Here is a 23,179-nt window from a genome sequence, read left to right on the forward strand (position 1 = left end):
AATAGGACAGAGAAAGGACTGATTGATAAAAAGTAATACTTTGAAGATTTACATCATTAACTATTTACAATTGTTTTAAAGAAATAATTGACATACTGTATTATAAATGCAACACTTGGTTCTCATGGTATATGTACAGTCTTTACAAAAAACACAACAACAGAAGCAAAAATACAGAACATGAGTGTGCAGTTCTTTTTTGTTTGTTTTTCTGTCTGTGTTGGTTGCGTGTTGAGAGGGGCATGGTCTCTGGCTCGGTTTGAAGTGTAAAGCGCTGAGGCTTGACAAGGCTACTCTGTCTGTCTGTCTGTCTTCTCAGCTCCACCACTACCTTGTTAGCAGCGGGTTGAGCATCCATCTAAATGAAATATTCTTTCTGGTTTTCATTGGGACCATTCTGTGAGTTGGCATGGCCACTGAAGGCCAGCTCCGGGCTGTCCTCAGGTTTAACTGTTTTTACTTCCTGGCTCTGACACATGCCTTTCCTCCTGTAGAGGACTCGGGCTATGATGGCTAATGCAGATACAGTCACAAAGATCACCACCGCTATCACGCCTGCAAAGCAAGAAAATGACAAAGGGTTACAGTGGCTCAGCAGTGGGAATCTCATTTTAGTTCCATGTTAGGGACTCAAGAACCTCATGACAAAAAGGACTGACATCTCTATGGACTTTTTCAATTTCACATTAAATCAAATGACTTCCGAGCCTGGACAAACATCAGAGTAACAACAAGTACATTGAATGTTATTTCAAAGTTGAATTATGATGGCAAGCACATTAATAACCATTTTGATCAATCATTGAGCTTTCCCTATACACCTGTAGCTGAAGTCCTAACACATAGTTTCTTTATGCATTCACATAATGATCGTTTAATTTACTTAAAGGTGCAACGATGAACTTTATAATATTTCTGAAACATTCTTATTTTTCCTCTAATGATCATAAATGACATGTAACAGCAAACTAGACCATCAGTGCAAATAATGCTTTTTCATATAGTTTTTCTTACTGCCTTTGTCATGGGTACGATCATCCAGGAACTAGGACTGGCTTAGTAAAAACACTACTGCTTTTGTCCAAAGAATTAACAAAAACTGAAAGTTCATCGGAGCACCTTTATTCTGTATACCTTAGTCTTAACTTTCACCACATTGAGTGATGTAAGCTCAAAAACATGTCGGTGGGAGTGTCAGGGTCTAGAAGAAAGTGTAAAATGTATCTGTATTCATAAGTTTGTAAAGTATTGTAAACCATCAATTCTGTTATAGGCCTATTTGAAATGTATATATTTTAGCATGCTTGTAATCGAAAGATCTGTAACTTTTCTAAGCCTTGTTTTCGAATAGGAACGATTAGAACTAAATAAATAAATTGGAGATGAAGCATTGCGCCAGGAATTAAAACTCCTACATAAGTAACTGGTTAGCGGCCCAACAGGCAGTAAGACAATATTAGATTGCTTTCATTCGGCCATTAGTGGTGCAGTCAGCTCATTTTCTCCAGGCTCCCCAGGCAATTTCAGCTATTAGAAAGTCTTTGCGCCGAGGTTAGCAATAAAATAAATGTACAGTCATTTAAATTAGTATAAACTCATTTGTATTCAAATTAGCTGTCGTTTTACTTTGTGTGCTCGGACACTGCCACGCTGTTTCAGGGACATGCTACACAGCATGCAGAATTTATGAAAACGTCCCCGCCAGACAGCCAATTACTATTTCAAGATAGAGGAAAGGTCTCCACAGCACTCATAACTCAAAAACATACGTTAAGGTTTTTCGTTGTAAAGGCAGAAAAAGACTTGGCAGGAGCACAGGTTTTAAACCATATCTTTGAAAAGATATTGATTGAAGATAATGGTAGTGTAAGAGTGAAATACAATGCTGCCGTACCTCCGATTAGAGCTGAGTCACTCCTGATGGCATTCACTAAAGGCTGACCTGTTCCCATTGATCCAGACTGGCCTGCAGCACATAGAGACAGAGGAAATAGAGAGGACAGCCAGAGTTGCAAAAGTGGAGGGAGAAAGGAAAGAGAAGAGAGGACGGATGAGGAGGAACAATTTAGGTTTAAAAAAAAAGAACAAGAAGAAAAGGACGTAAACAGATTAGAATGTAGAGGACAAAGACGGGAGCAAGGAGGTCACTCGTGACAGGAAAAATACAAATAGAGAAAGCTTGCTGCTCAGAGATGCCCTACAGAGATATGTAGACGAGAATAAGAACGGCTAAGAATCAATGCAGACAAAACATGTGATACTACAGCAAACATCCACTCATATCTCTGTTAGTGACCACAGGGGAACAGTATGGCAAAGGAAACTCTCTTCACTGGTCTGAATTAATTGTCTCACCTAGTGTGAGGCCCAAAGGTCCCATTGTAAGGGTTTGAGTGGTAGCCCCCCACACAGAAAACTGGACAGAGCCGCCTATGATAACCCTACTTATTATTTTATTACCTTGAATACATTGAGAAAGTGGGTGCTATAATTGTAGGAATACACCATCAATATGGGACTGCAGCGTTGTGAGGGGTAGATTGAGCATGTACATGGAGCCTATGTAGTGACAATGCCAATAAAGAAAATAACAAACGTGCTCCTCTGACCTGATAGGTGGTGTATGGTTTCTGCTGCGTGGGGATTGGTTGAAGTGGAGCCACACATGGACTGGAGCAGCGGGCCAGTGACTAGGACAGGGCTGGTGCCTGGGTGGAGCAGAGCGGCTTTCAGAGGGCTGACGGAGTTAAAGAGGACGGCAGACAAACAGCCAGTGAAACCCACAGAGGCCAGCCGGGACAGCTCCGGCTCCAACTCACCAGAGTCTGGAGAGACAGAGAATAATGGATACTGTAACATGTTTCACACGAGTGAGTTTGTACTAGTCTGCAGACCCACTTTTTATAGTGGGTTTGCAGTGTGCAGTGCTACTCTTGGGTCAGGGAAGTCCCACAGCCGCTCATCTAATTAACAACCTATTTCTGAAGTGTGTCTCTGAAGGTGCTGTTCAAAAAAAACATAAATGTGTCATGACAAAGCAATACACAGTGGCTCTTTGTCTCTGTTAGATGTCTGATCTGTTTAACAGCCACCCCAGACATTTTGGTAGTAGCCTAGTCTATTAATAGTCTATCATGCTGAGAGAGGTTATACTGTTCAGGCCGACTCCCTGTTTTCTTTGGGATTTAAAATTAATAGAATGCAGTGGCACAATCATTAGCATTGGCTTCTTTCTCCTACAAACAGCCTCCTAACTATTTTTATCAGAGCAGCGTGCCATGTAGTTATGTCCTTGTCGGGGGAAACGTCATTGTAAAACGCTGCGATAAACCCACTGCACTCTGTGCTGTTACACCTTTCAAGAACAAATAAAACACTGCAATGTATTCCTCATACCAGGGGCGTCAGCTCACCCAATACCATACAGGGGCACAATAGGGCACCAAAAAAAAGATGCGAGCGCGCGATGCGCGCGAGCAAAAAAAATTTTGGGCAATTATTTATTTAAAAAAAGCATGGGCACAGATAATTAATGCAAGCACGCGAGCAAATATTTTATAGCACTTATTTATTATCATAAAGCGTATCTTCATTAAATATCTGTCAGCAAACATGAACTTGAAAACTGAAAACTTGAAATGTGCCACTGTAAAAGGAAAAACAAAAAAACACCTCTACATACATACATGTCTGTGTTTATCATTTCTATTTCAGACCATCCTATGATGGTGTGATGGTGATGATCCTATGAGGTGTGTATATCATGGCCAGAAAGATAGGGGAGCTGTTCATTTTTTTAACAGTAAACGGTAGCGCCTCTGCTTCATTTTTGCGAAGCTGTCGATCAATTGTGACTGGCTTAATTTGGAGAGTTCTCCTCGCTCAACCGACATGATGGCAAGATGATGAAGCCTATCTTGCCCCATTGTGCTCCTCAACCAAGTGTGAAGGCGTCTCAGTACGCTGAATGTCCTTTCACAACTGCAGCTGTTAGACATTCTATGCTTCCAGAGGATAAAAATGTAACGCTTACGGCCCCCACACACATCCTACCTCTACTGCGCGTCTACCTCGCGTCTGCGTCTGACTTTTTGTCACAGACTGAAATCAACGTAGAGCGAGCACACATCCAACCTCAGACGCACTGCTGAGGCGCGTCGGAGGCACGTCTGCAGCGACGCTCCCCTTCACCTCAGGAGGCTCGCCTATTTTTTTTCTGAGAGCAGCGCGTCTCTCTCGCGTCTCTGTGCTTTAAAGCCACTACGAGTAAGTCGGCACGTTGGCGACACCTTTGAACAAAAGCGGTAGTATTATTACGACGCCAGCTGTCTTGAAGCTGTTTTCTAGCTCGTGCAGGCAGCGTGCAGGGCGTGCAGATTCAAATAATCAGGAAGCAATATGGTGCGTGTCCGTGTGTTGAAAGCAAAGTGTGAGGGCACCGGACTCTTTTCGGCTCCGTGAGTCTATGGGTGACACAGCATCAACTAATGCCAGTAAGTGCTAAACACACCTGATTGCAATGAGTTGATGCATTGTCACCTCTCACGGAGCTGAACGAGTCCGTGTCCCCACACAAAGCGAATGAACGAGAGATGGCAGTTAGTTAGTATCACGATGAGGTAATGTGTTTATGTTGTAAATAATGACTATTTCAGATGAATAATGGTCATCTGATGATGCTGGTGAGGCAAAGTAAACTTTGTTTTAGTAGGCTACCGCTCATTCATTTAGGAGTAAACACTGCAGTCCATGCTGCAGTCTAGATTCGCTGCGTGAAATTGTGTATACGTTGCTTGGCAACGCCCTCCCGCCCGACTATCACTCTCCCTTTTCGCTTTTCTTCATTGCATTTTCTTTTTTTTCTTTTATGGTTCAGCCCCGTTATCGGTCATTATGACGACAAACAACTGTCTCAAACAAGGCTCCCGCTCCCCTTCCCTCACCTGGAGGGATAGGCTTCTCAAATCGCGTAACTGCGCCACACTGAAATCTGTGACCAATACGGATATGTGACCATAGAGCATGCACGCGTGAACCGAAAATCGGACTGGGTGTACGACCAGATCAAATGCAGTAATAAAAACTATATAAAAACGTCTTTCTTTGCACTGATGGTCTCGTTTGCTGTTAAAGGTAATTTATGATTATGAGAGGAAACATGAGGCTGTTTAAAAGATATTTAAAAGTTACTCGTTGCCACTTTAACTGATAGAGAAATACTCTGCTGACAGTCATACCAGCAGCATTCACTCTAGTTACACGTTTACCCGGTGTGTTTATTTCAAAATAAAACATCCCTCAGTCGTATACGCGAATAATCCCTTTATTTCACGATTTGATTGTGCAATCAAAATCCGAGGGATTTAAAACCTAATTTTCAATTAGTTCTGGCATTTCATTTTTGGATAAATGACACATATAGAGATCCAATATAGTGAAGAAATAAAAAAGATCATGATGAGCGCAACAGTTTTCCGTTGCTCTATCTGTGTCTACGGCCTTCTTCTTCCCCGACCACACCCCCCCCCCCCCCCCCCTCTCTCTCTCCCGTATAAATCAGTAAAGTGATTTTTGAAATACTCTGCTGAGAGTCATATTGATTTCATACTGGAAGCTTTCGCTGTAGTTTCACCATTTCCTGGTGTGTCCCCTTCAAAATAAAACTTCCAACAAGCGAAAATATGGCAAAACATTTTTTTTAAAATGGCAATGGGTCGAACGGATTACTGTCCAGACTCGATATAAATCATATGCATCATAGATGACATGAAATAACTTCATTTTTAATGGGAATTATCTATGAAAACTCTATGTAGAAAGATAGGGCTTTTAGAAGCAGCGCTGCTGCAGCAGCAGCTGCTGAGACGTTGCATGTGTGTCCGAGAAAAGTCCGAGAGAGGCAGCAGTAAGGTAACGCGATGCGCTCCAGAGGTAGACGCAGGATGTGTGTGGAGTCCGTTACTGTTTACTTCACTTCACGCCGGCCGGAGTGAATGGTCGCTGACGCTGTGCTGGACAGGTTCAAAAAGTCGATATCAAGGAGAATGATTCTCTCCTCAGTGTGTGCATTCGTCACGTACATTTCATTGCAGCGGCCGGCCAATGAGGGGGGCACCATGCATATAGGCCTATTTTAAGAAAAAAAATGCAAGCATGCATTCTGTAGATTGCCAGATGAGTCAGACTTAAATAAATAAAAATTAAAGGTATAAATAAATTAATTAATTAAAAAATCAGTGCCCCAGGCATACCCAGGCACCGCAGATCCACAACGGGGCACGTGCCCCGGTGAAAAGGGTCTGCCGACGCCGATGCCTCATACCCAACAGATTTCTGATGAGGCAAATAAGACACAATATAGTGTATGTGGTGAAAGAGCCATTGTCATCATCAAAGCAACCATAACTTCCCAAAACTGATGAGCCAACAAGAAAGAAAAAGCTTTCCTGTTTAGCTGGATTGCAGAATTACCAGCAGGGAAATTATCAGCACAGTATGAATGCATCCTTGATCAATAGATTGTCTGCTAAAAACTACAGTACATACTTTACATACTGAGCACTGGCCTTGAAATTGCTCTGGGTTCAGCACCATTTCGCAGCGCCAGGCAAGTATACATTTATTTCTATATTTGTTCTTTACCTGCTGTATCATCTAGAGATTCAAGACCAATAGGTGTTCCCTGTATACAGCCATCATGATGAAAGTCTCAAAAACCTCATTGTTTGATGCTGCAGGGAATCTCTGAAATGTGGCCGTCTCACCTACCGTGCACTCTGCCAAGAACCAGAGACCTGATGGCATTGAATTCTACATCAGATGTCAGGTTGAAGTACTCTTTGTTGTTCTGGTCAACCTGAAATAGAATGAAAGATTATTAAATACATTTTTGAAAAACAAAACAAAAACACACACAGTAGGTAGGTAAATACTTCAAAGCATGCAACGTATTACACAAGTGACATGTACGTCATTGGAGAATTCCAGATGTTTTAAGCAGATACAAATGATTTAGATTCATGTTTTTCCTCATGATTACACAACTTGGTACACGTTTGTCTGAGCCTGAAAAACCACTTATTTGTCTCCACTCAGACTCTAATATCGACGAGTGGTTGTTGGAGCTTGTCTCTTCTGGCTTCTCCTGCAGGTCTCAAATGTCGACTGACAGGGTCTCAGGGTTTAAAACTGACTGATGTGTGTGTGTGTGTGTGTGTGTGTGTGTGTGTGTGTGATGTTACCTGCACAGTGACAGCGTCAGTCAGTCTGCTGATGGTAACTGCATGTGGCTGTCCATTGGCAAGGCTTTTCACTGAGGATCTGAGGATATCTGCATCTTTGCTGCTGTCCAGTTTGTATCTCACCTCCAGCCTCTCTGCACAAACAAATACACAAAACATTATACATTTCTGTTATTAACAATCAACTGTATACAGCTTAGAATGAGTTCATCTTTAGTTTTAAAGGGTTTTAGTGTGAAAAGAAAATTATAAAATGTCGAAGTAACTTTGAATAATCAAGGTTTCAGCATCTAAAATAAACATTTTGGAGAGAAAAATAAAGGTCATGCAATATTCATAGTTTTCAGCACTGTTAACAATTTTTAACACTTTTTGTTCCACCCTCATGACAAGGAGAGAAAGAGAAAAAAAGTGAAAGGCAGTCCTGGTGTGTGTCCACCATTAACAACTGACAGGAGGTGACTACAGAGCTGACAGACACTGCTGACATGTCAGCAGGCTTGTAGGTGGTGAAAAGCTGGTGATGGCTGAACATTTCAACTTTCAACAGTTGTTAACATCAGTTTTTTCCTACTGACAGTGAAGCCATTTAGCTTCAAGAGAGAGGGTTACATCTGGTAAGTCTAAGAGGTGGGATACTTTCTTTATAGCAGATCTCTTGTCTTTTATTCTGCGTTCAAATAACGGCATATTCTATACTGATACATTACATAATTTAAAGAGGGACACTTTTCAATTTCTTGTAGTGAATGATGTCCAGCTTTTGCTCCATTTACAACTTCTAACTGAGAACCTGAGATGCATGATATTACAGATTAAACTAAACTGTTTATTAACTGACTCTTCTGGATTGTCCGAACATGTATAAAGGTGCAGGTACTATCACTTTAAAGGTGATACGAGGAACTTTTAAATAATTCTGAAACAGTCTTATTTTTCCTCTGATGATCATAAATGACATGTAACAGCAAACGAGACCATCAGTGCAAATAACTCTATTTTTAAATAGTTTTCCTTAATGCCTTTGTCATGGGAACACTCAGCCAGGAACTACAGCTGCCATAGTAAAAACACTACCGCTTTTGTTCAAATGGGTTGCAAGAATGAAAACAAACTGAAAGTTCCTGGGAGTACCTTTAATGATGTCCGTCTTAGTTTTGTTAAAAAAGAAAAGAAAAGTGAAAGACTTTCGGCACAGTGCCACATCAATGCAATTCACATATTAATACACATATTACTTTCAAATTGTTGCACATTCGAACAGTAAAAGAATAACTGAGAATATACAGGTACATGCAAATTAAAATAAACGTCGAAATCCGGCATTATTGTTGCATATTCATTCAAATGTATTCTCTTCATCTAAATCTATTATTTTGGGCCCCAGGTGCTCAGTGGTGCAGAGAATCCAAATTAGTTGCCTATTTAAAACTTTAAGGTGAAACTGCACAGGAGGTAACAACCCAGCAGGACATCAAGCGGGCTGCTAAGCACCAGTTTAATCACCAAAATAAACCCGTTCCTGAGTTTTGAGTGCTTCAAGGCCAGGCAAGGCAATTTTATATAGCACAATACAGACACAAGGCCATTCAAAGTGTTTTACAGGGGCATACCATAAATCAGGATTATACATTAGAAATTGCATTGAAGAGGTAGTAAAACTAAGAAAATACAATACGATTAGACATTAGAAATTGCATTTAAGGGATGGTAAAAAGAAAGAAAATACATCAAGATTCAAGATAAGACATTTAACAGAGATGCAGAATGACTGCAATGGCTGTAACTTAATTACTCTTTCATAACAACTAATTATCAGGGAATCTGTATTCACAAAAAAAAATAGAATGTAGGCACATCTGTGTCTGTTCGGACTGAAGTCTCTTTCCCCAAATTCGATCCCATTCTTGTACGCCAAATGGATCTATTGCATGCGATGTGCCTTGCTAACAGAGGAAGCCTCATGCTGTAGTAGTGAGTTTGTAACCATGGACCTTGTAACTCTACGTACGTCTTTCACTATAAATAATGAGATTACTGGGCGCAATTTATCACAGAGGGGTAGGATTAAATAAGTGTATACTTCTTCCTGCTCCTTTTCAGGCATATTTATTGTATTTCCATGCTTTTCATTTTGTTTTGTATGTGGATGTCTGAAATAAACTAAATCAAATCAAAAACAGTGTATTAGTACAAAACAGCTACAAATAACCTAAATGTACCTGAGAAAATATACTCAAAATCCACGATTCAGAGTCATCCAGTTTGACAAAACAGAGATGTGATGTTTTAGAGAAATATTTTGAGCTCATTTTGTACTTAATTACTTTTTCATAGTTTCAACGAATTCAAAAATTCAGATTGAATGCAACTACCTGCCGACTACCTGATCATCTTGCTGCTGTAATGACCTTCTGGCCATCAGTTTTCTCCAGTCTGACTTAATAAAGCCTCTTATTCATGGTCTTTTGGTACAGCAAATCCAGGTAGAATCCTTATAATAGGGTTTATAAGCCTTCCCTTGTCCTTCTGCAAATCAAACAAACCCACTTTACACTCTTCTGGATGAACTCATGACAAGATGATTAAACTTTGAAGAGATGAAAGCAGAGGTGAGTGGTGGAAAGGAGAAATGGATGAAAGGATAAATGAGGAGAAAGACAAAGGACAGTAAGGAGTTGAGGCAGAGAGAGAGGAGCAGGGCAACAGGACGCAAAGACGGGAGTTATGGGATGTTTAGTAACAATGCTATTGTATTGTATATGCAGCCACGGAAAAAATTAAGAGACCAGTATGGATTTTTCTTCAATCTTCATCTCTACATTACTTCAAGGAAATGCTCTTAATGACAATGGCCGCGTTTCCCAGAATCGATCGTTCTTTGGGGCCAAAGAAGGGTCGAAAGAAGGGTTCGCCAAAGAACGAGCGAAAAAGATACGGGTGTTTCCCAGATGGCTTCTTTGGTGCCTTCTTTGGAGAACGCGTAAGTTGAAGCGAAAGAGGCTCTTTGGTGGGAGCTGTCCACCGCGGTCGTGCTGAAACTGAATAAATCGATGCCAGGCGAATCGATCACCCACCTCTTTATCAGCGCATAAGTCACACACAGCGCCCCGTGGTCACCCCCACACAGGTGGAATTAGGCTTCGCATGTATCGTGTGTGTGTGTGGGTGCGGGGGGGGGGGGGATGTGGCAACAAGTGTATCCAAGTAGTAATCAAGCCCATTAGCGCATATATACCCCGTGGATAGGCACACACATGTGAGAGTGGAAGAAAGCGGCAGAAAAAGAAACAAGCGGGCACCGTCGTTTACCGCGGAGGAGATGGGCGTTAGTGGACGAGGTCTGGCAGCACCGGGCAGTTTTATTCGGGGGAACAAGGGGCAAAAAGAACATCATGGTGAAGAACCGTGTTAGGCAGGCCATAGCCGAAAATATGTCCCCCTCCATCCCATGTGGCCTGCGTGACTGGCGTGCTGTGAGGAAGAAGTGGCAGGAGTTCCAGAACCAAACAAAAAGGAAGAGTGCGAAGGTTTCACTAATCAATCTCCCTTCGTTGCAGGTGATGCAGACGCCCAGGAAAGACAGCGCAGAGTAACCCCTCCCCCATATGGTTTCAATAAACTACTTTGGTTTCCTTTTCAACCATGTATTGTGTGTATCATTTTGCATTGAAATGAGAGTGTCAAACCTATAGCAACAAAATGTCCCAGGCAATTTGTAATTTATCTAAGCGTAGGTTAATGACGTGTGCGTATTGTGCGCCCTTTCAACAGCATTCCAGTGCCAGACTTTCAGGTAAAGCACTCGGACACTGCAGCAATACTCATAGTGTGCAGGACGTTACATGTAGCCTACATCTGCTGGTTCTGTTTATTTATTTCAGCCTTCAGGCCTGAGAGTTGATATGGGTGATGTGGTGGTTGTGGGTTTATGGTTTAGTGATCAGTGCTTGGTGACTGGTGGTAAAGGGGTAGGGGCTGGGGGTTGTTGGACCTCAGAAGAGGTTGATATGTTCTTAAAAACGCAGCGCAGTCAGAAGCTGCATCTCCGGGGGGCTGAAGGAAAAATTGCATGTGTGTGGAGACACCAGAGTGATCAGCCGTTGGATCTCCGCACGGCCGGGGCAGTCGGTACTTTGCCTGGACGGCCCGGTCTGATAGCACGTCCAGTGGGGAGAAGTGCCGACGCACGTATGCATTTATGTAAACCGTCTGGCTTCGCGCACGGCGAGGCTGTTGTAATGCAGCCATGGTTTCTCACAAGCGCGGACTTTGGCAACGCCTTTATAGCAGGTGGAGCCGCTCTGGATGAGGTTCAGCTGAGTTCAATTAAATCTGTTTCCTTGATATCTGTCAAATGCCACAGGGTTGTGGATGTTTTTTTATGTGTAGTACTATAAACTCACATGTGTGTGGAAAACGTAAACGTGTAATTCATTAAAACATTTTTTTCTCTACTATTAGTTTATGTTTATTGCGCCAGGTCCGCATTGAACATTGTTTTATTATTTCGAAAAGTGGAGGAAATAAATTTCCCTGACGCAGCATGATCACTGACGATTTGGTCGCTAAGAAAGGTTGAAAGAGTGGGTCAGCGCCGTCGTACAGTTCCATCTTAGTGAAAGTACTACTTTCGCTAAGAACGAATCTGGGAAACGCATTCTTCTTTCACAGCGTTCTTAAGAGCGCTCCAAAGTAGTACTTTGCCCAAAGAGGCTCTTAACGATTCTGGGAAACGCGGCCAATATTTGTATTGTGAATTTGGTATAAATGTTGTCAGTAGTTTATAAAATAAAACCAAAATGTTAATTCTACTCAAACATGCCTATAAATAGTAAAACAAGAGACACTGAACATTTGGAGTGGTCTCTTCCACGCCTGTATATAGTATAATTATTTTGGTTGATGAAGTTTATAGTACTGTTGAGCTGTATTGTATGATCCATATGGTGTTGCATTATTTACCCCGACCTCATTGATATTAAAGGTGGAGTCGATTCTGGAGGAAGTTAGAAAACTATGGAGCTAGTTACCAAGGTTGGCATAAATTGAAGGAAGAAACACAAGTCAAATGATTAGATACAACCCTGTAACCATTAACAGAGATACATTAATATTCCTTGATGAGAATACAGGTATATTCTCACCGTGCTTGTTGAGCAGCAGAGCCAGGTACTCTCCATGAAATGAGCCAACATAGAGGATCATTGCGGGACTCTGGCTGGTCCTGAAGCTCAGGGAGATGTTTTCTGCTCTGAAGGTCCTGTCAGGGTAGATGGAGGTGCTCCCATTCAGCTCACTCAACACCGGCTCTTTAAAGGTGTAGATGACAGATGTTCCCGACTTGAAGGAGGCTGAAACCTCTGCAGGGAAGGAGGCAATGTCAAAAAGTTTAATAACAAACTTGAGTAACAGTAGTCTCCTCTTAGCTGTTGTTTTGTACTCGTGATGACTGAATGTGGCTGCTAAAAGCTAAGTTTGACTAAAAGCATTAGCATTCACAGCTTTATTCTGCTTAATAATTATGCCTAATAACTTTGTATTCTGTACATATACTCACTCGACATTTCACTTTGCCAAATGAATATTGTTTCCCAGAAACAGTTTGACTGTATAATTTTCATTTAGCATATACTGGAAGTTTACCCTCCATCTAAGTAACATCTTATCTCAGAGGGGGACCTTATCGGCGATTCATATGCTGTACTGTACAGCATATGAATTGTCAATGCTGCTGAGAGCTGTATGTACAGCCTGTACATACAGCTCTCAGCAGCATTGACAAGCAGTAATTAATGAGCTTAGAAAAAAGCTGCCATGGGAAAAAAACAGCTGACAGGTGAAAAGAACAATGGAAAACGTGGTGGCTAATTATAACAGTTGTGATTTCAGTCGCAGACACACCTGTTGAGCTTCAACAGACCACAGAGTTGTTAATTACCAAAGACATATGAGGCTAACGCTTTGCTGACGTGACGACTCAATGTTCATGTGATGTCTTAAAATAAAAGGTGTAATATTAAAACCACTTTTTAGGTCAGAAACATTAGTTGGAAAATTTGATTCAAACATTCTGCATATGTATATAATGTTGACATGCACACATATGAAATGTTAGTGTGACAGAGTTGATAATGATAATGTTTCGGTGCTCGTTCAATTTCTGGGTTATTCACTTAATTATGCAGTTAGTTTAGGGTTGTCTAACTATCTTCTCTTACTTGAAAAAGTAAAAATTAATTACGAATACCACATACATTAATAAATATATAGAAATATATATCAAAAGTTTCCCACAGAGACAAGAAAATGAACAGCAGTGTATAATAACCTAAACTGCATCAATCCTCCACCAGACGCTGCTGGGAGATTGATGACAGAGCATGTGTAGGTCTACCTGTGGTGCAGAAGGCCCCGCTGTAGGCAGAGGGGCCACAGTCACAGGAGAAGCTGTTGGGCCTCTCCACACAGTGACCCTGGTTCTGGCAGAGTGAGCCGTAGCTGCTGCAGTGGCCTGGACATCCCGCCTCAACCCCGGGGGTGATCCTCGCTCTCTCCTCCAGATCCAAGGTCACGCCGTTCAGCTGCAGAGAGCGAATACAACCCCGAAAGCCCTTCTGCCTGGAAGCTGTGCCTCCTGTAGACACACACACACACACACACACACACACACACACACACACACACACACACACACACACACACACACACACACACACACACACACACACACACACACACACAAAGGAAATATCTCAGCATGCTAGAAAGCATCTTGCCCATTCTTGATTTTGTCTACTATTATTCTCTTCTCTTATATCTCTGTATATTCTCCACAAATAATCTCTTTGTTTTTATGATTTTCCAGATTTCTGATCTGGTGGATTTCAGAGCTCATGTCATATTTTATACCTTTTAACTGGCTGTCTGTCCATCTGCCAGCGGAGCGCCATTAGCAGAAAGTTGGCGAGTTGTCAATCGGTCTGACATTCTGTTTGTCCCGCCTGGCTTGCTAAATGTTTTAGGATTTTTTTTTCCTTTTTTCTTTTTAGGGCGAATTTTAAATTTCAAAAGTTATTGTTTTCTGACCCTTTGCATCGCAGCCTTCAACTGTCCTCAGAGTTCAGACTCTGCAAAATTAAAATAGTCTCAGTGTGCCTAACTGGCAACTTCAAGACTGTTAGGAAGAGATAAACAGCTTTCCAGGGCTGCAGCGTTGATGAGGTTTATATCGGGTCCCAGAGTTTCATCGGGCGCTGTCAGGAAAGGACTTGCCCTAACTAATAGACTGGGTTCACACACTGTACCAAGGTTACTGCAAGGAAAATAACCACTGCAAACACAACTTTTCACTGCATCGTCCTGGGCACATTTTAATCAATTTGTGAGTATTTTCTGTCAGTCTACAAAGTGTGTTTGTATAGCAAGTATCTTTATACTGTATAACTCATTTTTAAGGTTTAGGAATAAGGACCCTTAAAGGCTGATTGATCTTGCTTTAATCTCACCGTTTCATCGTGGATCAATGCTGCAATAATATGTTTCCTGTATTAGGATTAGAATTTCTGTCTCCTTCTGTTTGTTAGGGTGTACTTTCCAATTTTAATGCTTTGGTTACATTTTGTATTTGCAACTTCCATGACAGTCATTGTATTTGTCGAGGTCTTTAAAAAAGTAGCTTTGAATTTTGAATTGCATTTTACTTGTGACAGGAACACACACACAGACCTATAAATAACTGGCTGTTGAGCTGCAGGTGGATGTGTCCATCAACGGGAGCCTCCTGCGTGGCAGCAGGGAGCTCGTCAATGCGAAGCGATGCCTCCTTAACGTTACGCTCAACTTGAACACGATGCCACCTGTTGTCATTCAGCTGGAAGCCAGCCGTCGCACAAACCTCCAACGGACCGTTACCCACGTCAAAGGAGAAGAGGACCTCAGTGGATGCTGTGTCAAGGAGGGAAGAAAAATCAAGATTAAATGCATATATTCAACTAACTCCTTCCGCACACTAAACTTACCTTGTCTTGTAGACAGACAAGGTGTCAGCCAGTGCAAACACACAAAGGTTTGCTCAGACATAAACACAGCATACACAAGCTTTCACCCCATTTCTAATTTGTGATCTTGTTATTCTGTATTTACAATGCAAAAACCTACAGTGTTTATTTATCAAACAGAAAAAAAGAAAAAGAAAATGTAGTGCGATGCAGCAGGCTACCTTCTAGCCAAGTCAAACCATTGACAGATTGTTAGCAGCAGAAGTAAATTGCCTTGTTTGATCACACTGAACCTGTGTGATGCAAGACTATAAAGGACCTTATGCCTTTTTAAACCCTCTCTTGTCACTTCTTTTATTTTTTCTACATTTTACCAGATACCAGGCTCACTATCAAGCCCTTGTTCTACTCGCCGATATCCCTGTAACACCTACACCATCTGTAGAGACAGGAGGACTAAAACTATTTAACAAATTACAATATTCTACAAATACCTCAAGTTCATTTATTTACAGATTATCGGATTTTTGCCTCCTCAAAACACACAATAGTATTTCACCCTATTACAGGGTAAAGTTTTAACTTAATAATGAAAATAGTTATCTTTCTCAGTGCAGTGGCCGTCCTCTTCTCAGTCAGTCTAAAGCTGCAGCTTTATGTATTAATAACGAACATGCCACTATTGATTCAGATCTGTAGGTCAGCTGCTGCCTCAAACCTGATTTCCTGCTCCTTGTGTGGATATTTTATGTAGTATTATAGAGTGATCATAAAGCCTTACATATAGTTCTGCCTCTGCCAAGACCAGCTACAATGGCACATTAGTTATTTGGCAAACACATAGAAACACTTCATCAAAAGCTGCTGTCAAAAAGGACAGCTACAGCAGCTCGCACTGTGTGCACTACCATAAGGTGTCACATTACAATGACATTTCAGCACCAAATACATTGCAATGATAGAGCACCATAAACTCTGATGGGCATAAAAGGTAATGTATTGCAGCGGGCTGGGACAATGCAACTGCAGTGATTTCCCAGAGGAGGGAAAATAAATGGTGGTGTTGCTTGGGAGAGCATATCAATTTTCAGGGTTGAGAGAGACTGAATCTGAGTTCCAGGCAGGAATGTCACCTCCAGCAGAGTCCAATCCAGATAGAACTTTTTAACTCCCAGGATGTTCCCTTCTGCTCACAAATCTAATTGAGGTCCTAATTTTCGGTGTGTAACCTGCAGGGTTTTTACTTACAGCTCAGTTCGATCCGAATGAAGTCTTTGATGCCAAGGTTTTCCAGGAAGACACCTGAGGAGGAGGAGGTTTTAAACAGGAAGGAGATGTCTGCGCTCAGCTCTTCATGGAATGTGGGGAAGTGGAGGTACGACGTCTCCTTGTCAAAAAAGGCAGCGTTCCAGACATTTTCTGCAAATGATTGAAAAAAAAAACCTGTTAATCATAAAATTATTCTTTTACAACATTATGATTATTCTTTGCCAGTCAAATGCCTTACTGTCTCCATGGCAGCGGAGATGCCCCACTCTGTAGGCGCTCTCTGAGCCGGGCCTCTGGACATCCCCCAGCACCAGAGACCTGACAGGGAGCGTCTCCTTATGGGTCAGCAGGCCAGAGTCATTCACCCTGGAAGGGAGGGAAAGGAATGAGAGGGAAGAAGATGAGGAAGAAGCTGGGTTAAAAAAGGAAGCCAAAGAATAGAGGAGAAAGAATACGATATTATGAGCAAAAGAGGACAGTAAGAGAAAGAAAACAAAGGAAAATTATTAGTTTGATTAACAATATAATCAGTGGCAGGAGAGGAAAAGAACAGGTAGAAGAGGAAAGATCAGTCAGACCACGCATGTGAAAAACAGAAAAAGGATCACCCAAGACCTTGCATAACATAACTAATATATCAAATGTGTTCTGAGAAATGCAAACATGACCATTACCTGCTGAGCAGTAACATCAAATCATGTCAATTGTGTTTACTTAGCCCAATATCAAAAATAACAATTTGGCTCAGGGGATTTTACAATCTACAAAGCCAAACATTTGGATAAGGAATAACATTCCCCAGTTAAGGGAACATTTCTAAAGCAGTTAACTTCTAGCCTGGCGAGACCAGCCTGATCTTGCAAGCTTCACATTTTTCTCTCTTCTACAGGTCAGCCTAGACTTATTCCAACCCACGTGTTTTTTAAAGACCGGACTCTTCCCAACGGAGATTGGAGAAAGGCTGGACTGAACTGTGGGAGAGAAACTGATGTGAATCTCGCTAGATCAGGTTTGATCTCCCCAGGCTAGCTTAATTCACCATCTTGCTGTTTTGTTGATATAAGTATATTTAATTGTACCATTCAGTGCGGTCAGCATCACAGTTGCAGTGGTGTTTGGGATCCACACAGGTCTCCTGCAGGCCGCAGGCACACTGCTGGCTCCTTGGTGTTGCCCCGCCCCAATAAGTCTGAACCTGTCCTGCTCCTGGACCACCTACCCACCAGCTGAGTGGAGGGCCGTCTGCAACACACACATACAGTATAAGGTTTTTATCACTTGTCATGACCCTGCAGGCTATCTCTAACTTTAACCATAACTGCAATGTAAATATTGTCAATCATAATGCACACCCTATTCTAAATTTAAAATGCATTAATTAAAGATGTTTTAAGATGTATAAATACTATGATTGCAAAAATGTGTCACAAGGTGTTACCATAAAAAGTAAAGTTTTTAAATCCTTAGAATCCTGAAATGCACATCTTCTTTGTTAAAAACAAAACCATAGTACGCTAATTTAACAGTTTAACTAAATCAAAAATTAAACAAAAGATATTCGACAATGGGTTGAATCAACAATGGTTCAATCTGGATGAAATCCTGAGGGAACTTTCTTCATGTTGTGGGTTGGGGCAGAAATAATGTATTTTGCAGAACAAATATAACCACATCTACTGTATCAAAGCACACATCTATGTATGCGATTTAATTTTATACCAGAGCAGCTGGGTCGACCCACATTAACAAATATTTGACTTGCGCTGCAGGTTCCTGGAGCTTTAAGCAGCAGCCTCATAATGTCATTATAAGCCACGTGAGTCTCTGCATGCTGTCTTTTCTTCAGCTATACGCCACAAATGGGCAGTGTATAATGGGGTACAAAAAGTTTTGAAAAGAGAGGACTTCACAGTCATTGAACAGATGCTAAATTCATGAGCCAGCATGTTTTATTTTGCGTACAACTTTCGACAAAAACATATGGTAGTTGTTACCCTTAGCTACAACTTATCCTACAGTCCTATTCATGATAAGGTGTAACAGCAGACTATGCAGCTGCAGCCTGCAAAGTGTTTATCGTTAGGGTGTGTAATGAGCCAATTTCCTCACTTTTGAATAGTTCCTACTTCCTACTCATACAAAATATGCCACCTTAGCTTCCTTTTTATATTGAAAGTTTTAAATACCCACCTGGTGTGTTGAGGAGGCGGGACTTCCTGCAGTGGTAGGTCAGTTCCTGCTCGCAGTGCTCTGATTGGCTAATGATGGCTGTCAGCTGCTCCTCCTCAGATGTGTATTCAAAGTTAGCTGTGTGCTGATTCTTTTCCGGCGACGGTCGCACTCTGGTCACCTCTGTGTTATTGTGCTGGATCACCATCCAGGTTTTGTCCTCTGGTGAAGAGAGAAAGAGACAGAATAAATATTTAGAAAATATACAAAGCATGTATTCTCCTTTAAGAGGACTTACTCAGCAGGACCGGCAGACAGAGAGAGGGAGAGACTACACAAAACAGTTTCTGCATGGTGCGTTTGGATGTTTGTGGCAGCTACCTGTCATGTTGCAATATAATAGGTGTGGTTTGAATGGTCCGCTGCCATCCACATCAATGTAATAATACCCAGATGTGTTGCCTCTGTGTTTATATGCCTCACAGGACTGCTCGTATATCGCTGAGGAGAAAGAGACACAAAGCATCATCATCATCATCATCATCATCATCATCATCATCATCATCATCATCATCATCATCATCATCATCATCATCATCACAACTTTGAACAGAGCCAGGCTAGCTGTTACCCTCGTTTCTAGTATTTATATGGTATCAATCCTCTCATCCACCTCTCAGATAAAGAGAAAAATAAAATTTTATTTGCCAAAGTGTCAAACTATTCCTTGAACTGAGTTATTTGCCTTGCAATAAGGCCTTGCATTTTTAGCCCCCCTCAACCCATTTAGATTGTTGTGATCCATCCATGAGGCTCGGTAGGTCTGAGATTCTCCGTCTCATGGTGAAGACCAGACATAAGAGCATTGTGACTTTGCAAACATGGCAGCTGATTTAGGATATATTTTTTTTATCTAAAGTGACCCTACGGAACATTCAGTTTTTGGTGATTCTAGCGACACCTTTGGACAAAAGCGGAAGTGTTTTTATGACACTCGTACCTGCTGTCCTAAAAATCAGTGCTTGCGCATGTTAGCGGCGGTTGCATTTCTTTTGGAAGCAAACGCAAGATGCCCCTCGATGAGGTAATGTATTTATGATGTTAATATGATGATGATATGGTGAAGCAAAGTTAACTTTGATCTAGTACCAACCAGGAAACAAAGGCTTTTCCGGTCTGCCTGCAGTAAAACTTTTTGTCTGAGTTGGCCGGGATACTGACCCAAGCAAAGGCATAAATAACAACTCTATTAAAATAGCATTCTTTTGCTGACGGTCTCCTTTGCTGTTACAGGTAATTTATAATCATCAGAGGAAAATACCTTTTCAAAAAAAATTTAAAGATCCTTGTAGACACTTTTATTTGTAGGCTCATTGCAAAATATGGACCCTAAAAACTGGGTCATGTAAACACTAGTCCATACAATGTGTGCGACATCTACACAACAGAGACCCAAAACAGCTTGGTGTCCTTACAGCTGTGGCAGGTGGCTCCGCTGTAGCCGGTGCCTGAGCAGTTACAGTGGAAGGTGCTCCATGATTGACTGCAGCTGCCTCCATGTTCACAGTGACTCAGAGAACACCTGGACACAGATAGAGGCAGAAAAAAGCACACATTTATTCTTTATCCTGCAAACATCCTTCATCTTTCTCCATGTTGTTGAATAGTATTTTCAAGTCCACTTAAATCAAGACCAAGTCATGACCACATTTTTGTTTGAAGGCTAAGACTGAACAAGAATACACATCCAAATATTAGGCTTTGGGTATACAGAATTATTGATTGTCATCTTTTAGAGGATTTTGTTAATAATGATAAAAAAAGGGGATTAAATTACATAGTTTTTAATAATTAAATCGATTTGGGTCGTAACTGAAACTTGTGTACATGACTGAATGTGTGTGTGTGTGTGTGTGTGTGTGTGTGTGTGTGTGTGTGTGTGTGTGTGTGTGTGTGTGTGTGTGTGTGTGTGTGAAGTGTATGTGCTAAGAAATGTCTCCCAAAAGCAATATTAGCAGAGTAGAAATCCCTCCAAAGCTCTCCCTGTCTTCTGAATCATCTTTCTGATCAGTACGGTTCGTCAGAACTGTACAATTGTTTCTTAGATTGGAAAATATTCCTGGTGTTATTATTTTTGTGTATCCAACTGTGGCATCCAACATACACAGATAGTGTATGTTGTTGTTAACTAGGACATGTTCCTTCCCAGTGTAAGAACTGAGTCACAGGGAGTCGAGCCAAACAAGAATGAAAAGACGGGAAGGAGCGAAAAAAAGGGTAAATACGGGGAAACAATGAGAGGAGAGAGACACAATGATTGAGATATGAGAAAGAGAGGAATCCAGGGAGGGGAATTAAGGTTGAGAGATGGATTGAAAGAGAGTAGGGAGGGATGGCGCAACAAAGGGATGAAGGTATGAATGCAGCTCAGCGGCGACAGGGTAAACATATTTGGGAAAGGGAAATGAGGTCAGCATGTATTTCTAATCTTTTAGTGGGAAATTCTGTTAGAAAAAGCCTTACTCAGCATGCTTTTCAGATGTTAAAGTTTGCTTCTTAGCACCCGTTTTATTGCTTTCCTTTTATCTCAAAGTAAGTTGTGACAGAGGAAGATGCATTTACTCTTCTACTTTGTGCCTTTAAAAATATATGCGTCTGAAACTCTAGCGGTTCATCGTCACCTCGCTTATCTGCACATATGCACATCTTGCAAAACATGTTGCCTTTTTCCTGAGCCACAAAATGCTCTGATAATTTCAGTGTGTGCATATGAGCTGTCAATCAGTGCTTATTCCAGGAAAGTACTCTGTAGGTCTGAGGTAAGGGGTTGCAGAGGTATAAATCGATTTTTCAAGTTTACATTCTATTGAAACGAAAGCTGCTCAGACGATACTATGTAAACCTGTGTCATATACCAGAGGGCTGTAATGATTTGGAAGAAGGTCTTATGTCGCGTGTGTATGCAGTAGGGCCTACCACATTGGTCTAAGAACATAACACAATAGTACAAGAGGTTAGTTCCAAAATATAAAGGAATTGTGCATTTTGTGATAAAAGCATGACATTTGGTACACTTATAGCCAAAGGCATTCTCAAAAGATTTGGATGTGGAGCCATCATGAATTTTCAACATGGCGCCCATGGCAGCCATTTTTCAAAATGTCCGCCAGCAACAACTGTTTTCTTATGAATGATGGATTTAATATGATATTTCAGACTTATTTACCATTCATACTACTTGGTAAATGTCTTTTGGATAGTGGAACATTTTCATTGAAAATTCAAAATGGCCGCCAACTGGTTAGATATGGATGATCTCTATGTTTAATTATACATTTATCTTGATGCAGAATTTGAATTGGGAACTTTGGAATTTCTAAGAATCTTCTTTCTATCTCAAAATACTTATGTTGAGCAAGGGAAACCTAGGGTCTATCACAGGGAAGACTAGTCACACTCACCTTCACAGACACAAAGGGCTGTGCACTGTAAGTGGGATTTTTTGCACTTACACTGCCCAACACAACCCTTCTTGCATTTGCATGAGACAAGTTCATAACTTGACTGGCCTGCATCTGGTAGGCATGTCCAGAAGGGTTCATAGTCCCCCTCAGGTGACTTTGACCAGCCCCATTCGCACGGTGAAGGTAGTTCTGGTGTTGACACCAGGACTGTACCCCACACGTGCCCTCCTTGGTATACAGCTCTCTTAACATGCTCTTCTAGGGCAGCCTTGGTAGGGGGGATTGTTTGCACATTGTGCCTCTTTGCAAATAACTTCCTCCTTGCCGTATTGATTTCTGTACATGTGCTGGTTCGGTCATAGACTAAGATAACAAACCTCTCAATTGTGGCCATTACCTCCTGTGGTATGTCATCTGGGGCTGAAGACACTTTCAACAGGGCATGTGTAAGTTCTGGAAGCACAGACCATACAGCCCATGCAGTCTTTTTCCCATGGCCAACAAAGCTTGACACAGTGTCACAACCCGTCAATGCATGGAACACTGGTAGTGCACATGCTTTCTCGGGCCCGAGCCCTGCTGCAATTTCATGGGCTGCCAAATATTGAAAATTCTTACCAGTACCGAAAGCCAACCAAAGCTCATCCTCTGGTTGTAGAGTCTGAGCCACTGCCACAGCCAGCACCACAACATCAGTATCAACTGTTTGAATCATAATTTTGTGGTGGCCGTTTCTTGCTGCATGGGCTACGTGCAATAACATGCGACTATCCGCTTCCTCATGCGTGCAAGGAGCAATCGATGTCCTATCTGGGAGAGGTGGCTTGCTAAGGACTTCCATGTCACTTGTGATGACAAGCTGTTTATCCTCCTGCACAAACCATCTGAGCAGAGCCTCCGAGAGAAAGGCAAACAACTCAGTCTTGTTGCTGTCAACTCTAAGAAAGTTTTGCCAGTTCCTGGGAATGGCTGCATCACCTACCACACGTCTCTGAATTCCAGTGCCACGCTTTGCTCTCGTAGCAGCTTTCAGAGA

The 23,179-nt window shown here is 41.6% G+C and overlaps 1 protein-coding gene across 1 annotated transcript in view; it reads right to left on the minus strand.

The window, feature by feature from the left end:
• Positions 1 to 358: 358 nt before the first annotated feature.
• Positions 359 to 23,179, minus strand: part of LOC307257615 (contactin-associated protein-like 4) — a gene marked incomplete at both ends in the record, with an annotated part of 63,273 nt that continues 40,452 nt past the window's right edge. The window contains 14 exons of the mRNA XM_080036873.1: positions 359 to 555; positions 1,895 to 1,966; positions 2,610 to 2,825; positions 6,769 to 6,856; positions 7,242 to 7,375; positions 12,389 to 12,604; positions 13,639 to 13,878; positions 14,970 to 15,188; positions 16,490 to 16,660; positions 16,749 to 16,876; positions 17,590 to 17,752; positions 18,701 to 18,901; positions 19,061 to 19,180; positions 20,155 to 20,261. Coding sequence (XP_079892999.1) covers positions 359 to 555; positions 1,895 to 1,966; positions 2,610 to 2,825; positions 6,769 to 6,856; positions 7,242 to 7,375; positions 12,389 to 12,604; positions 13,639 to 13,878; positions 14,970 to 15,188; positions 16,490 to 16,660; positions 16,749 to 16,876; positions 17,590 to 17,752; positions 18,701 to 18,901; positions 19,061 to 19,180; positions 20,155 to 20,261 — 2,272 coding nt within the window. The remainder of the gene's footprint in view (positions 556 to 1,894; positions 1,967 to 2,609; positions 2,826 to 6,768; positions 6,857 to 7,241; positions 7,376 to 12,388; positions 12,605 to 13,638; positions 13,879 to 14,969; positions 15,189 to 16,489; positions 16,661 to 16,748; positions 16,877 to 17,589; positions 17,753 to 18,700; positions 18,902 to 19,060; positions 19,181 to 20,154; positions 20,262 to 23,179) is intronic.

The sequence above is a fragment of the Ammodytes marinus genome (assembly GCF_949987685.1).
Source record: "Ammodytes marinus genome assembly, chromosome: 11".
Lineage (NCBI taxonomy): Eukaryota > Metazoa > Chordata > Actinopteri > Uranoscopiformes > Ammodytidae > Ammodytes > Ammodytes marinus.